Here is a 16,917-nt window from a genome sequence, read left to right on the forward strand (position 1 = left end):
CCAGTGTACAGTTGGACGTTTTGCTGCTGTTAACTCTGTGGCCACAAACTCTGTCAACAAAGTTTCAAAATGATGTTGTACTTCTTTTTTTCAGAGCTGTATGTTTTCTTGTGTGGGGTAAGCTCTCTTGTGCTGACACACCAAACCTCTCTAATGGATCAGAACAGCTTGTGATTCATAGTAAATTCAAAAAAATTCAGCCCCCAGAAAAAGTGCTGCAATGATATCTGGGAAGAATTCTCCCTGTGCTGCTGCCTCAGGGAACCTCTTTTATTGCTTTAAATGAGTAATTCACCTTGCAGAACACAAAAGAAGATATTTAAAAAAATGTTGGTCATATACAGCCCCCCATTCACTTCTATTGTAATCAACACAAGTGAATGGGGGGGAGGTTAACAACATTCTTCAAAATATCTTCTTTTGTGTTCTGTGGAAGGAAGAAAGTCATACAGGTTTGAAATGACAAGAGGGAGAGTAAATGATGACAGAACTTTCATTTTGAAGGTGAACTACTCCTTTAACATTGAAGTCTATAAGTTTCAAAGAAAGCAGCACTTTAAGGAAGTTGAACCGCAAAGTGGTAATTTGTTTTCATGAGTTAAAGATCTGATAACGCGGCTTAATAAAATTGAAACGGATGACATCAATGCATGTTTGTAGCTTGTCGTGTGCAGTTGGCATGTGGGGAGTGTCTGATGGCAATCTTTCTTTTCTTTTATTATTGGTTCATTTAGATTGCAAAATACATTATGTGCAGCTACAAGCAGACTTGGTAGACCGGTTTCAACTTTAACTGAAAAGGATTTTTGCACGTACAGTATGTGCCAAGATGTTCCCTCCCTCTGACACGGGGAAATAAAATCAAAGGCCCGGTTTCACAGACACGGCTTAGCTTAAGCCAGGACTATGCCTTAGTTGAATTAAGATATTCATGTCGCTTTTATAAAAATACCATAGAAGAATACATTACATGGTGTGCATCTCGAGACAAAACAATGGCACTGATATATTTTAAGATATTTCTGAGCAAGTTATATTCAGTTAAGACAGGTCACACATTCCTTTTAGTCTGTGACTAGCCTTAAACCTCGTCTGTTTATTATTTTGAATATTTTTGTTTGTTTTGTTTTGATAAAAAAGTAGTTTGTTTTGTTTGTTTTGATAAAAAAGTAAGTCAGTTTGTTTTGTTTTGATAAAAAAGTAAGTTTGTTTTGATAAAAAAGTAAGTCAAGGCTATGAAAACCGGACATGCAGTTTCTATGCAGAAAGGATATTTAGATGTCCAATGGGCTGTCACTCATAAGACCCTCAATCTTTCATTCGTGACTCATTAGCAAACATTACGCTCGCATCAGTATTCAGTTGATCTCATCTAAAGCAATTTACGGGATTACAGTATTAAATAATGATGCTTTGGACTAATATGATCAGAGAGGAAGGGCAGATGAGTAACAGAATGCCATAATCACTACACAATAAATATAAATGATTGCAGGAAAATGCGGATGTGATAATCAATAACAGTAATTAGACAGCCAGCGGGTTTCACCTCCGATGTTGCTCAAAAACCCACATCCTCAACACTCGAAAAATGTCTAACCTTAAAAATAACTCTGATAATACTGTTTTTAGATGCGTAGAAAAGTTGAAAGTGTTTCTTGGTAATCTGAAAAGTACAGTTTAGAGGTTAGCCATTAGTGGAAGCATATATATCAGTAAGTAAAACTCTCCCGCCTTCAAATAAAATCAGGTTGTGGATGAAAATGAGCTTATCGGGGCATTTGAAACCATTGATTTGATCTTCTTTTGAATGTTATGCCCACATTCAAAGTTAGGTAGGCCTGATGTTAATCTTCAGAGAGATCTTACCCTATAATAAAATTTCTTTGTTAACTACATATACCTCAACTTTGCCGCCATCTATTTTTTTTACTTTGTTGACATTAAAGCAGTAGTTCACCCAAAAGTAACAATTCTGTCATTATTTATTCACCCTCGTGTTGTTCAAAACCTTTATATGACTCTTTCTTCTGTGAAACACAAAAGGAAATATTTTGTCTCAGTGGTTTTGTGTTTATACCATAGGGTCCAATGTTCTTTGGTTACCAACGTTCTTCAAAATATCTTCTTTTGTATTCTGTAGAATATGTAAATGTTTAAAAAGTTTTTTTATTGGATCCCTATTTACCCAATCATTGGGAATGTCTAGACCATTTTTTTCTCCATCACAAAGTTAGTTTGATTCCATCCCATTGATGTCAAATTCAAGATTTCCACATGATTCAAAATACTAGTGCTCTGAATCTGCAAATCTAACCTTTGTACCAACTGGCATAAACAGCCTTGGGGTGATAGGTCCTGCGCCTCAAAAACAAACAGTCTGGCCCAGTCTCGGGGCAATGGGTGAGGAGTGATATCCGCTTTTGAGACCTCACGGGAAGAGGGAGAAAGTTGTTATCAAATCACGTATCTGCTTGTGCTGTCATGTGCTTCCTCCATGCAAGACACTGATTCTCTATGTCTGTGTCCCTAGAGCAGTGGTTCTCAAAATGGGGGCCCAAAGATGGGTCCAGGGGGGCGCCACAGTTTTTGTGGCATTTTATGAAATATAGAAATGTATCATAAATTTTGTGCAATCAAACAGAAAAATAATACCACCAACCAAAAGAATTGATGTTCCAGCATATCAGGTTTAATTAAAATTCTAAGTTTAAGATCATAAGTCTTTATTTGGGGGGCCACAAAGCAGTGCGACACACACAAGGGGGGCCTTACAACAACAAAAAGTTTAAGAACCACTGCCCTAGAGACCGGTGAAGGTTGGCAAGGCTAGGGAGGTATTTACAAGGCCCAACAGACCCGATATCCTAAAGTCCAAAACTTGGAATCGTGTTGTAACTTTTAAAGATAACAAAAGTAACATTTGATGTGTACTGTTGACCTCATCCAAAAAGCACACAGGTCAGTCTCAAATGTTGTTTACACTGAGTGTGTTTTTCTCGAGTTGCTAAGGTATTGTGGGTACTTGATACAGCCTGTTTGTCTATTGACCCAAGTCAAAAGAGCCCACCCCTTGATATTTCTGATATTCTAACACAATCTCACAGCAATTTGTAACTATTTTGGTGGTTAATTTGCAAATTTGTTTGATCTCATTTGCATCTGTGACTAATAGGTTTAGGAGTGGGGCTTCGTCAGAAACCTTGTAAAATAGAACTACGAATTCCTTTGAAATGTTTTATTGTCCACCAATAAACTGTTTAACATACTACAAGTATAAGTAAATGTAACAGTAATGTGTAACCTGACCTACGCTTAACATCCAACACTATCTCACAGGAATTCGAAACTATTTTACGAGATGGCTAATTCGTATCAATTCATACGATGTTATTTGTATGTTTTAGTATGCTTTGCTTTCCTGCCAGTGACGTTAGGTTAAGGGGTGGAGTTAGGGGAGGGGCTTCAGTAATAATCTTAAGTTTTTGTACGATTCACATGCACGTCGTACGAATTCATAAAAATTAGCCACCTCATAAAATAGTTACGAATTCTCATGAAATCCAGTTGGTCTTTTTGTATGAATTTTGTGACCTCATTCAAATGTTTTTGTGGGATTTGCATTGACACAAGTGACGATTTGGTTTAGGGGTGGGGCTTCAGTATTGCTTTTTTCTACTATTCACATCGTAGAAATTAACCAACTCATTAAAACAGTTACGAAGTCTTGTGAGATCAGGCTGAGCGGTCAGCTTTTACCTAATCCAACTCTGTTTCTATATATTACTACTGTATGCTTTATTTCGTTTATGTTATACATACTGTATATATTAATAAAAAATATTTTATGTTGTATGTCTTTCCCTATAACTTCAACTTTACTCTGTGCTTCACTGATTATTAGCTCATTGACAAAATGCTCTTTTATTTGTAAGTTGCTTTGGATAAAAGCGTCTGCCAAATGAATAAACGTAAACGTAACGTACAAAATGTCATAGTATTAGTAATTGCCAGATATAGACATGGCAGGTTAACTATTGACCATTGATCAAATCTTTTATTTATATGGATGTGTCCATATTCTCCATCTGTCCAGGTTTTATTTCATTCACTATGGCTTTAGACCTCTCCTGCTCCAGGCCAATGGTGTATAGAGGCCAGTGTGCCATCAGTCATTTAAGAATTATAGCCCTTTGTCCAATTCCAACCTACTGCCGAGAGGTCACAAACTGTTAAAAATAACGCGAGTTGTGTATTATTAACAGACACGTGGCACCCTTAGGGACAGGTAAAGGTCAGTGTTGATATGTTATGATATGTTATGTAACAACAGTTGGAGTCCTGACATATATCATTTAGCATCACATACAATCACATCACAACATTAATGGATGACAGAGGCTGTTTATGTGTGTGGGGAAATGCACAGGGTATTTTGAGTCATAAGTGGAAAATGTATCGCCATCTGTGATTTAACAAAAGACAAGAATGTCTACATATGAGAACAATTAACTCTCCCCCTAGAAGCAAAACAAAAAAGAGTGAAAATTGTGAAGGATTTAGATAAAACCACAGACAGTAAAAGTGAAGACAGACCTGTCTACACAGTGGCGTCTAAATGACTGAGACCAGAAACTGCTTTTCTTTTGAGTTTAGATTGTATTATTATAAAAAATGTTTTCAGAGTTTTCTTGTGTGCATCAATGGAAGAAATGGCTTTTCTGTACAAAGGTGTTAAAATGTCACAGAATGTTTTTGTCATTTTTGGCTCTGCTTCATTTAGTCATGATTTTCTTGGTCCTGTGTGTGTGTGTGTGTGTGTGTGTGCGTGCGTGCGTGCGTGCGTGCGTGCGTGTGTGTGGTTACCTTACGTCGTATTTTAGTTTGAGAGATTTTTTGCCCCATCGTGGGAAGTCTTTTGTTTTATGTTTGTATCTTAGTTATGTTCTTGTTCTACACCCCTTCGTGGGTTTTTGTTTTGTTTAGTTTAAATAAATATCTTGTTTAACCCCTTCACTGCCGCCTTCCTGCATTTGGGTTCTTCCCTCCTCACCCGTGACAGTTTTTAGTTTATCAGAAAATCAAAGTCAGAATGTTTAATTTTTATTCATCATAATTGTATCTTTGTATTACGCTTCACAAAAATGAAAATTTTCTGTAGAAATTATTTTGAGAAATGTCTTAGTTTTGTGTCCATACAATGGAAGTCAATGGAAAGTCGATGTTGTTTGGTTACCAGCATTCTTCAAAATATGTGCTGCTAAAGAAAAAAGGTCATACTGGTTTGGAATGACATGATGTTAAGAAAATAGTGAAAAAAAAATCATTTTTGGGTGAACCATCCCTTTAAATTAGAGTCACAGACTTTTAAGACTTGTAGACTTTCACTTAAAATATGTGTAAAAAAAAAGAAAAAACATAGGCCTACTTCATGGTTGAATTCTTGAACTAGTCTGTTAAATTTCTACAATAAGACATGTAGTTTGGTACGCTGTGCTGAAATGCACTATACACCCCCCACTCCTGATGGTCCAAAACAAATAAAGTTAATCTGTCCAATCAGACTCAAAAGTGCTTCCATCTTGATGTTTTCATTACCTTGTCCAACAGTTATATAACCCTCTATTTCAATCTGCTGCAAGTAACTATTGTCCATGTTTTGACTTTTTAAAAATAGCATAAACAGTGTGGTTTTGTGTTGAAGTCAATGGGGGACAATGATGTTTGGTTACCAACTTTACCTTTTTTTGTGTTCTGCACTAGAAAGTCATACAGGTTTTAAACATTTTCAATTTGGGGTGAATTCTTCGTCCATCATCCCGTGCTTCTTATTGTGAAAGTTCGTGTTACTTGTGTGGCTGTAAATCAAGTCACATGCTCAATTTGTCTCCATCTGTGATTCATATGAAGATCATCACTTTCAGCTTCCGTCACGTAACGCACATAAAAATTCTCCATCGTCCTCTGCCAATCTCAAGTTCTCATAACCAGCGAGGCTGAGCTGGCCTCTCTTGAGGTTTATGCTTCTTCCGTAAGCCTTCCAGAATTACTCAGTAAATGTTCATAGTATTTTGGGGTCGGGAATTCCAAAGCTTTGCTTGGCCAGAGCCCTTCAGATATGAGTTTACATGTCTTCCCGTATATGCACTAATCCTGACATACATCACGTTATGTCCAATCAGCCTTATGTGTGTAGATACCAAACAGAAGGTCAAGTAACTCATTAAAATGCATCCGTTCATAGTTGGTTTTCTACATGACACAGATATAACGGAAGGCTAGATGCAGGATGATGTCATACTTTCTGAGTAAAAGGAAAATTGTTTTGATGGAGGAGAATGTGGGTGACATTTAAAGGTAAAGTGCATTTGCAGTCACTTCCCAGACTACAAGTATGAATTCTTTGTAAATGGTTTAAGTATTTTAAAATTTCCCATATGGTGACATCATGATGCAAAGGCATTAGTGATATATCTCAAGATATATATCGTTCAATTGAAATATGACAAACGTATAGTGTGGGTCTGAAATCGATAAACAAAGCCATTTTTCATTCTCTTTTATATTGATATGAAATTAATAAATGTAAATGTAATATGCTACTAATCCAGTAGATTAACCTTTTTTCTTTTATTTGGTTCATTTTAGGTCTGACAGAAAGTGACAATAACACAAATACAGTTATGTATAAATATAATAATATAGATGCATATACACATCTATAACCATACATTAATTCAGATAAAATACAGGCAAGCATAGTTCTACACAAAAAATAAATCAAAAATAATAATAATATGGATAATAATAATAAGGGAAAGAATACATATGTACATGTTTATATGCTAACACACTCCTAAAAGTTACCCAAATGAAGAAGTCAACTCATTTAAAAAGGTTTTAAAATAAAAATGCCTCTAACCATATTACCAGCTGTGACCAATAAGCACTAGCATGAAATCAAAAGTCTGTGACTAAATTTAAGACTTTTACCACAGTTTCCTGCTTCAACATGTCAACACAGAAAATAATTGTTTTTGACAAAACATTTAATGGCGTCTCTAAGGAATATGAAACATACAGCTGCTCTTTTATTGATGCTCAAAACCAAGTCTTGGTCAAAATACCCATCATGTGTGCAACTGCAGTAAACTACCATGTATCGGATGAAAATGTGTCTTTTTTTGGTAAATAAATGGCAAAAGGGACAAAAGTCTTCTTTGAAGACCAGTAAATTTAGGGTGCATCTTGACAAATGTCTCATTTTACTATGTATTAACTTTACAGAGCACCAGATATCACTGGATAAATTGAATTCGTTGCCCTGGGTGAGTAAAACAGGATTGAGTGTCTGTCCGTGTATGTGTCACATATGTGTTTTTGTAATGCATGATGATGGTTCTTCAGTGACAGGTGGCATCAGCTATCTCCCATGAGATGAGCAGCTGTTTCCTGCTGTTTCCTGCCAGTCATCTGCTGGTGTCCTGGACGGAGCTTCGAGATAACCTCATGGCTCACTGAAATAAACAGAGATGGATCCTGCCTTTGGGTCAAAAACCAATAAACACAGTTATTTATTTTATAAATCTATTTTATATAATTACATTGAAATCTTCTGTGAAATTTAATGAACCGCTGCTGCAAGAATCCCCTTATCATCATTCATGCATGATGATAACATTCATTATCATTTGTGGAATTGGATTAATTGCATAAAACATGGCCAGGTCAAATTTCACCCCAAAATGAAAAGAAAAAAAAAGTGCATAATGAAAATAAAGCCTGTTTTGGGCAGAATTACTGTACATTGTAAAAATGATGTGATACGTCGTGGCCACATGTTTTTTTTTTACATAATTTTAATTTATCAAAATTAAGCAATTTCAACTTTTAAACAAATTTGATATGGTCAAACCTGTATTTAAATTACAATCCAATTCAAATAAAAATGATATAATAAATGATATGATTTAATTTAAATTGGCATGGCACTACAACATTAAATATAAATACTTTAAGTGGAATATTACTACATAAACAAAAAATATATGCAAAATATTGATTTACATTTTGGGGTTAAATATGACCTGATCATATTTTTAGATTATTAATAGCCCAATTATTCATCAGAGGTTGGGCTGTCACAATATCAGATTTTCCACATCTTTTCCCCAAAAGAATTCACGATAACAATATTATCGTGATATCAGTTCAATTAATAATAATAATAATAATTTTAATACATTTTGTTGCCTGGGGCTGGTTGCATAAACTGCTTAGACTTTAGAAGTTAGTCATCTAATTTTTTTCATCAAGACTGGTCATAACTTCTTTAAATCAGTTACATAAAAAGGTAGATTAGCCTAATTGAAATATGAAAAGTAAGACTGATTAGTCCTAACTAATTGCTAGTTAGTGAGTTGTTAAGATGCAGCACAACTGGGCCCTTGTATTGGCCAAAGAATGACATTATATATAAGTTAATGCCCCATAAGTCACCCAAATTACAATAAAAAAGTGAAAGTAAATGAAGTTCAGGATATTGTCATTGGAGTCGTACCGGTTTATTTCAAATGATGTTTCACATGCAATTACCTACAAGATGTCCACAGGTCATGACCACAGTTTCTGCATACGGTTCATTAGCAGGTACAACTATATCAACTCTGAAACAGCTTGTGCAGCCATTTTAATGAGATATTAAGACTGCGAAAATGGCATTCTGAATCGATGGACTAGATCAATAGACATTCTGCACAAATACTAGAACATCATTATAAAGTCACTGCACAGGCCACGGGCAATTAAACATACATCATGGGAAACACAGAAACAAATCACACCGACACGTCTGTACTTCAGGAGATAAAAAGCCTCTTTAGGTTAGACCGTTAACTCTCTAGAGAAAAGAAATCACAGAGAAGCTTTCTATAAAATTAGGAGCACTGCTCCTCACTGATGTATGACAAACATATGACAATAAAACAAACATCTAACAAACAGAAAATAAATAGGTATATATAAATAAGTAATAGCTATGCTGCGATTTGCTCAGATCCCAGAGTCTGCTATCAAAAGTCAAAGTTTGCAATATCAACATTCTCATCAATTATTCCATTCATTTTTAGAGCTGTATAATCTCACTATATTTGAACATTTATTTTATGTATTATTTAAAATTAATTTACATTTTTTAAATTTAATTTGTGTCTATTTTATTATTTAGAGTACTTGAAAATATACATCTGGAACTACATGAATACTGAAACTGAGAAGCAAAAAGCAACCGCAGAGCAATGTTTATTGCCCGACACCTCTTTTAGTTCTCTTGTCACAAAGCTGAACGGACCGCAGAACATTACAGCTCTTGTGGCATCTCGTATGACAGCATGACGGGTAGCTGTGGTTTCTGCGCCATTAACGTCACCATGACAACTGAGGTTTGCTTGAGTTTGCTCCAAATGAAGCCAAGCCAAGCCAGATCAAGATCTTTGTCCTGCTTCCCACAGTCCCATAGGGCCAGTGTCATGACCATCAGACCCTGCGATGTTGTCTGCAAACATTCGCATGTTCTTACTTCTTATACTACATAATATGCCTCCCAAAAACCTCACGTTCCCACAAGCACAATCTTGTATTGATCTTCTCTGCCCCAGCGAAGTGATTTTCAGTTAGTTACTTTCATCAGACTCCCTGAGAAAATAGAATGATTATTTTTGTGCACGATATAGGGTTGGTCTCTGGCAACCGAACGATTAATAATTCAAAGGGGATTAATAAAAACAAGAAATGCTCTTTGATGTGATGAAACGTTTTAACTTTTAAAAATCATAACTTTTACAGCAACACTCTGACATAGACATCCATTGACCAATGAGAATGTCAGACAAGTTCAAGTTGTGTTGACCGACATTCACTTCGCCGTATTCCCGTTTGAATTCCATGCCCTAAAAATTTTGCAAAAATCACTGCAAAGCCCTTATCAGATTGTCTGATTGCAGCAAAATGTCAGAGAAAATGATGATATTATGATGATATTCTTGAGTAGTCTTGTGATAGTTCACCCAAAAATAAAAATGATGTCATAATTTAATCAGCCTGATGTCATTTCGAACCTGTATGACATTCTTTCTTCTGCAGAACACAAAAGAAGGTCAGGTTGCAAGCACCACTCAGTCCTGTAGATTCATCCTCTACAATATCAGGAAAATTAGACCTTTCCTATCCGAGCATGCTACGCAGGTCCTAGTCCAGGCTCTTGTTCTGTCCAGACTGGACAATTGCAATGCGCTACTAGCTGGACTTCCAGCTTGCACAACAAAACCTCTGCAGATGATCCAGAATGCAGCGGCAAGAGTGGTCTTCAATGAACCAAAGAGAGCGCACGTCACTCCTCTCTGCATTAAGTTACATTGGCACCCTATAGTCGCTCGCATCAAATTCAAGACTCTGCTCTTGGCCTACAAGACCACCACTGGTTTGGCACCCCCTATCTTCAGTCACCAATGCAGACTTATGTACCCGCCAGATCCTTACGCTCTGCAAACAAATGACGTCTTGTGGTGCATTGTAGTGCCATCCCAAAAAGGTAAGAAATCGCTCTCACGAACCTTCTCTGGAGCGGTTCCACATTTGTGGAATGATCTGCCTGCTGCTACAAGATCAGCAGATTCTGTGGCCATCTTTAAGAACCGTCTGAAAACACATCTCTTCCGTCAGCACCTGACCGATCATTTCTGACTTCCATATCTTTTCTACTCTATCTATATATAAAAAATGAAAAAACTAAAAATTGAAAACTTAGCTCTGTACACTGTAGTAGGCTTTGTGAGACATGTTTTATATTGCACTTATGCTTTTTGTTGTCCTAATGTTTACCCAATTGCTTCCATAGTTTACCCAACTTGTAAGTCGCTTTGGATAAAAGCGTCTGCTAAATGAAATGTAAATGTAAGATATTTAGAAGAATGTTGGTTACTGGCCCCCATCAATTGCATACTTATATCTTCTTTTGTGTTCTGTGGAATAAATAGTCATAAAGGTTTGAAATGACAAGAGAGTGAGTAAATGATGACAGAATTTTCATTTTTGGGTCAACTTTCACTTAGCTTTACATTTTTGCTTTACAATTGAATACAGCAAGATACGTCTATTATGTCAAAGTAATAGAAGATGCAATGCAATACATTCTTTAACTATGTACAACATGCACAGACACAACACGTCACGTCATTTACAAGTCAGCGCATTCAATATCTTCAAAGGCAAAGAAAACAAATATCCACCTACCATAAAACAGGCCTTTAAATTATATATTTACAGCTACTGTACACCACCCGCACACGTCATGTTTGCAGAATCAAAAACATAAACATTTTCTACAGCGATAATCTTTCACATGAAAGAAATAATTCATTACCATCCTGGCAGCGTGCATTTGAAGCCAGAGATGTGTCACTGTTTTACTGTTGTATCAACATACATTAAAGAACAATAAATACTCCTTGTCGATATAATAAATACGAACAGATAGCCACTACAAGTGTGTGTTCCAACACTGACATTTACGGAACTGCTCAACAGGAAACCACATCATGATTCGCTGAATGACACATCCAATGTGACAGACCGCATGGGACGATGTGCCATTTAACCTTCGTCCTCGTAAACCATAACACCAGCTACGTAACATGAATGAGCAATGATGGTGAAATAATAGCTTCAGGTCATAAAACTGTTACAGACAGTCCAAAACTAATGAAACAGCGCCCTGAAAACACTTCTGAAAATCGGTCACAGTTTACAAGGTCCTTGGTCTCAAAACAATTATTGTGATGGTTGTAGGAACATCCATAAGACATCTCCCATCACAAACAACCTCAGGGGTTTCAAATCCCAAATTTAGACAGACACCAAAACTTTCTTGGAATGGTAAACAGTCCTGCTAAGAACCGATCCGGATACACAGATCCAATCTCTGTTGTGTCCAGGTTCTCTGTCATCACTAAATCACCTCATGTCCTCAACGTGTCAAACCATCTGAACGGATTTGTTCTCCACAGACGTGGAACTGGGTTGCAGCAGCTCGATTTGGCCTGCCGGGTTCTTGGTGATGGACGTTTGGAACAAGGAGTTCCTGGAGGGCATGTAGGAGGTCTTACACAGCGTCCCCCAAATGAAGCGTATAACGGAGGGGCTGAGAAAGATAAACACCCAGGGGTCAATGATGGAGTTGACCGAGAGGAAACGCAGAGCTATAAGATCAGTCCTTTGGCTACCCGAGGACTTGGGGACAGTGGAATTGATGTATACACGGATCTACAAAAAAAGAAGAAAGATCATTCAGAAATAATCACATATATACCACATGCCATCGATTTTCATCATTTTTATCAATAAAATCACCCAGATTAACAGATAATAGATCTGTTAAAACAATACTTATAACAGATGTTAATAGTTTTAGTAAAGTGTTTACTTTCCACAGTCTAAAGTTTATGTTAAAGTGTTTACTTCCACTTAAAAGTCTTTTTTCTTAGAATTTGGTATGTCCTGAATTTTTGCTTTCGTGACAGAATGCACTTCAGCTGGCAGTTCCAAATGTTTTGTATTGTTCAAGAAATTTCATTTAAAATCTGAACTTCATATACAAAATAGCTAACTGTAACATTCAAAATCTCTGTCAAAATCAGTTTATTTGATAAGTGGCCTAAAATTATGCATGTAAATAGGGCTGTCGAACGATTAATCACATCCAGAATAAAAATTTGTGTTTACATATTTACAATATATGTGTACTGTGCATATTCATTTGGTATTTTTTTGTATATATGTGAATAATTTATTAAATCAAGGTTGAATTTACAAAGTTATGGTCAAGAAACTGATTTCTCATAGAAAGATCTGTTGAAAGTAAGAATTACGAAATTCTGATGAAACAAATCATGCATTGCCTATCACCAGACTGGAGATTTGTATATTTGGTAACTTCCATCATTGAAGGGACCGTTCACCCAAAAATAACAATTCTGTCACCCTTAACTTAAAAATATGTCACTTTCTTCCACAGAACACAAAATATATTAGACTGAAAGTCCCCATTCACTTTCACTGATTTGAGGAGGATGCAATTAAAGTGAATGGTGACTGAACTAGGGCTGTCACGATTATGAAATTTGGCTGACGATTAATTTTATATCAAATAGGGATGTAACAATGTCAAAATCACACTGTACGATAATACCTAGGTATAAAGCCCACTGTATGGTATTTATTGCAATATTTAAAATGACAAATGATGACTCGGAAACGTGCCATAAGCATCCTCTTTTCTTTATCCTCTAATCATAACTGTTGCTTAGAGGTATGAGTTATAGTATATACTGTAGTATGACCTAAAAATCCCTTTTATAAAATAAAATAATTGCACCAGATGGACCTCGACAAAAGTAACATCTATTATTTTTTTCGAACTTTCTCTATGTTAGGCTCGGAAGACCTATCGTTTCATACAGTCATGTGACCACGATAATATTGAGACAATTTGCTTTTGCGATAACGATAATATTGTTTCATCCCTACTATTAAATAATTGCGATTATGGCGATTAATTGTCTGTTTTAAGACTTTGATAATATAAAGATTAATGACAATTAATTTATTCAATACTAAAAACTATATCCTCTAAAAAAATTTTTTTTTGATAAATAATCATATTTACTACATGTGACCTTAACAGAAAAGACTGTTTTGAGCACTCAAACTAAAACTGAGATATGAGAATGGTGTGGTCTTGCTGTGTACACAAAAATACAAATCTGATACAACTTAAATGATGGAGAAATGTCATTTGAATGTAACAGTGAGTGCACATCAAGGATGGTGGATGTAAAATGCAGCAGATACTGCAGATCACCCTGGTTTTCTAAGAATTCACAATAATTGCGATTACGTCAAATAATTGCGATGAGACGATTATTTAATAAATGTGACAGCCCTAGACTGAACCTTTTAGTTCTTCCTTTTGTCTGGACAAAACAAAGTCATGTGGTTTGGAACTGTGAATTTGGCGTTGGTGATACCTGACCTACCCACTATGAGTTTACCTAGTACCATCCTTCACATTCTCTTGTCAGTGGTCTGCTGGGATTGAAAATGATTCCTTGCAAATGGTGAAATTCAACTGCACGGAATAAACTCAATTTAAACCAGGGAAAGCAACATAACTGTAAACCAGGAGGAGTCATGTATGCTAAACTATCTAATACTTTAATATCCTCTCGCCTACTATTAATGTTTTAATTATTAACATGGGTGCTGTTGTTCCAGACCACTGAAGTGCAAGCGATGGGTGCAGAATAAGTGTCTGGTGTCAGCACACAGTGTTACCAAATAAAAACAAGAACTGATAATTGTGGACGAAACCCACACTGCAGCTCTAATACTCTAAAAATGAAAGTATTTGTTGTTGGAAGCTCACGAGAAGATCGCGGTTTCATGTCACGTGCCACTATGGTCCTGTGTTTGCTGCACAGAAACACAAGATCTTGGTTAGCTCTGTGCGTAATTCCCTGTAATGTGCTGCTTCCAAATGCTTTCATGCACGCATTGTGAATTTGCCATGCAATTTCTTATTACGCGTGCCGGCTTCTCCAATAATTTTTATGACCCTTTTAGACCATTATAACCTTTTTCTAAAAATATGGTTACTTGGAAACCCTAATATAACCTTGCTTGGTAACATAATATAACCTTGCTTGGTAACATAAGCTTCAAATGGCTTGTTCATATTAAATGGAAGCTCCCCTAATCCTCTTGTTTGCTTCTGGACAACATCTAAATGAAACCAACATGGCACGTCACAAATGACAGATTAATAAGCAATATAGTAAGGAATCAAATGCTTTGGCATAATGTAGTTTCAACTTCACATTGTTTTTAATAAATAATGCCTATGACATTTTGGGGGAAATATTCAGAAAAATAGCTTATAAATTGTACCTCATATAAATGATCTTTTCAGTTACTGCCTGAGACTAAACTGAAACATCAGTAACTATTACACACCACATTTTGGGTTTTGTCTTTAATGTTTAAGTTTGTTAATTTGCCTTTTTTAAAATATCATAAATGCACCATTTAACTGTGAATGAATGTTTGCAGGTTTATAAACAGGTATCATTTCTTGTCGAGGAAGTTTTATGCAAATTACATTTCACAAATACTCCAGTAAAGTCACCACCAATGCCATCACTTTTATACAAATCTTACCATTAATGGCAGGGAGCAAATGACAAATATGACTGTCATAAAGACCAGAAGTATGAGATGCTCCACCTCCTCTGCCCATGAAAAGTATCTCCTGTCCCTTTTACTCCGAGTGTGCACAGATCCTCGGTTCTGTTTGCGCCTCCGGTACATCAGCACCAGGTTATAAACTACGAAACAGTTGCACGCCACTATACAAGTAATGATAACAAGCATCGCCGTGGCGTAAACGTTGGCGTACGCCCTGTCCTCCTTACCATCAGGATCCACGGCAATAAAACACCACGTCCCAGGACAATACTGGACATATTTCCCAAAGCCTGCGAAAGGCATTAAACAGAAGGTAAAGCACACTAAATATATACAAGGGATGGTGATGTATCCGCAGCGCTTGGTGACATGGCTTCCATAGAAGTACGGGTACCCGATGGAGAGGCACCTCTCCAGCGCCATGGCGAGGAGGATAGAAAGTGTCGACAGACTGAGGAAAGTCATGGCGAATGCGAAATAATTACACACCGCCCGACTCTCACTCATCCCGACCAAGGTGGTGTTAGTAAAATATGCGGTTTGCACCAGGGGGCTGACCAAACACGTCCCCAAAAGATCCGTAACGACCAATGTGGTCACCAAAAGATGGAAGAGCGACTGGCGATGGCAGTTTCTCTCTTTCCTCCGGCGGCACTCCAGGAGAACCAAGGCGACCAGATTCCCGAGCAATCCAGCCGCGAACATCATGGCACTGATGGCCGGTCCCCCGTTTGGCTCCAAGTTAGTTGTGTTGTTGCAGGTGCCGTCAGTACTGGGAGATGGGGCAGTCATTTCTGAAGTGCGCACGAACACCACTAAAGCTCTCCAAATTAGGTTTTCTTAAACAACTCTACGTCGGCATATTTACGAGAATACCACACGAAAAGTGTTCCTCCAGCACAATGGGTAGGTCATCGCGTTAGCAGCGTAACTGCCGTGGGTTCGATTCCCAGAAAACGCACATGCTGATGAAGTGTAACGTTAGAGCTTGAACGCACCGAGTCCAAAGCGTCCGCAATGCTTAAATTACTGTTTGTGAAAAGTGGTTTTCTTAATCCATGCGTTGCGCATTGGTCCTTTATCGTTCCCTTGCACACCACAGTAAAGGCATTGACTTAATCTAAGCATTTTCTTTTCCAGAAAGCAGATCCACACTCGTTGGCTGTCTCGTGCTCTTAGAGAGGCGGTGGGAGAATGCGCTGCGAGCCACGAGTTCCTTTGCTGGTGAAAGTTTACTGAAGAAACAACGTCATTGACTTGACGCCACACCCTCGACACGCACACGCAACAGACGAAACTTCTTGAAACCTTTTTAGCCGTTCAAAAAGTTTTGAGATTGACTTTCCGGTCGTTTGGGATGACACAGCACCTCATGTTGTATGCGCGTCAAAGCATAATCAAAGGTGTTACATTGCTCAAAGCTATTAAAATGATCTTAATATGTATATTAAGGATTACACAAGATAAAAGGACAAAATTACCACGTTTTATCAGATTATCGTGACGAACAGCTAGAAGGGCAGAATATTAGGCTACTTAACCATGTGGTGTAATTATAAAGATGTATCTTTGTGGGTCCCAATTCGTTTAGATTTGTTAAAGGGTTACTTACTATCTAAT

At 37.1% G+C, this 16,917-nt stretch overlaps 1 protein-coding gene across 1 annotated transcript; it reads right to left on the reverse strand.

Annotated features, from left to right (window-relative positions):
• Positions 1 to 8,548: 8,548 nt before the first annotated feature.
• On the reverse strand, positions 8,549 to 16,838 carry ptger2a (prostaglandin E receptor 2a (subtype EP2)). The gene is made up of 2 exons (XM_057344592.1): positions 15,271 to 16,838; positions 8,549 to 12,318 (listed from the first exon to the last, which is right to left on the reverse strand). The coding sequence occupies exons 1-2, from the start codon at positions 16,087 to 16,089 to the stop codon at positions 12,031 to 12,033; spliced, it is 1,107 nt and encodes a 368-aa protein (XP_057200575.1). The 5' UTR covers positions 16,090 to 16,838; the 3' UTR covers positions 8,549 to 12,030.
• Between the last annotated feature and the right edge of the window lie 79 nt (positions 16,839 to 16,917).

Source organism: Triplophysa rosa, linkage group LG10 (assembly GCF_024868665.1).
Source record: "Triplophysa rosa linkage group LG10, Trosa_1v2, whole genome shotgun sequence".
Classification (NCBI taxonomy): Eukaryota; Metazoa; Chordata; class Actinopteri; order Cypriniformes; family Nemacheilidae; genus Triplophysa; species Triplophysa rosa.

Excerpts from the sequence above, each read along its gene's own strand:
- ptger2a (XM_057344592.1), bottom strand. The coding sequence starts at position 16,089 with ATGACTGCCCCATCTCCCAGTACTGACGGCACCTGCAACAACACAACT. Across the intron at positions 12,319-15,270 it reads TTTGCTCCCTGCCATTAATG|ATCCGTGTATACATCAATTC; the intron begins GTAAGATTTGTA and ends CTTTTTTTGTAG.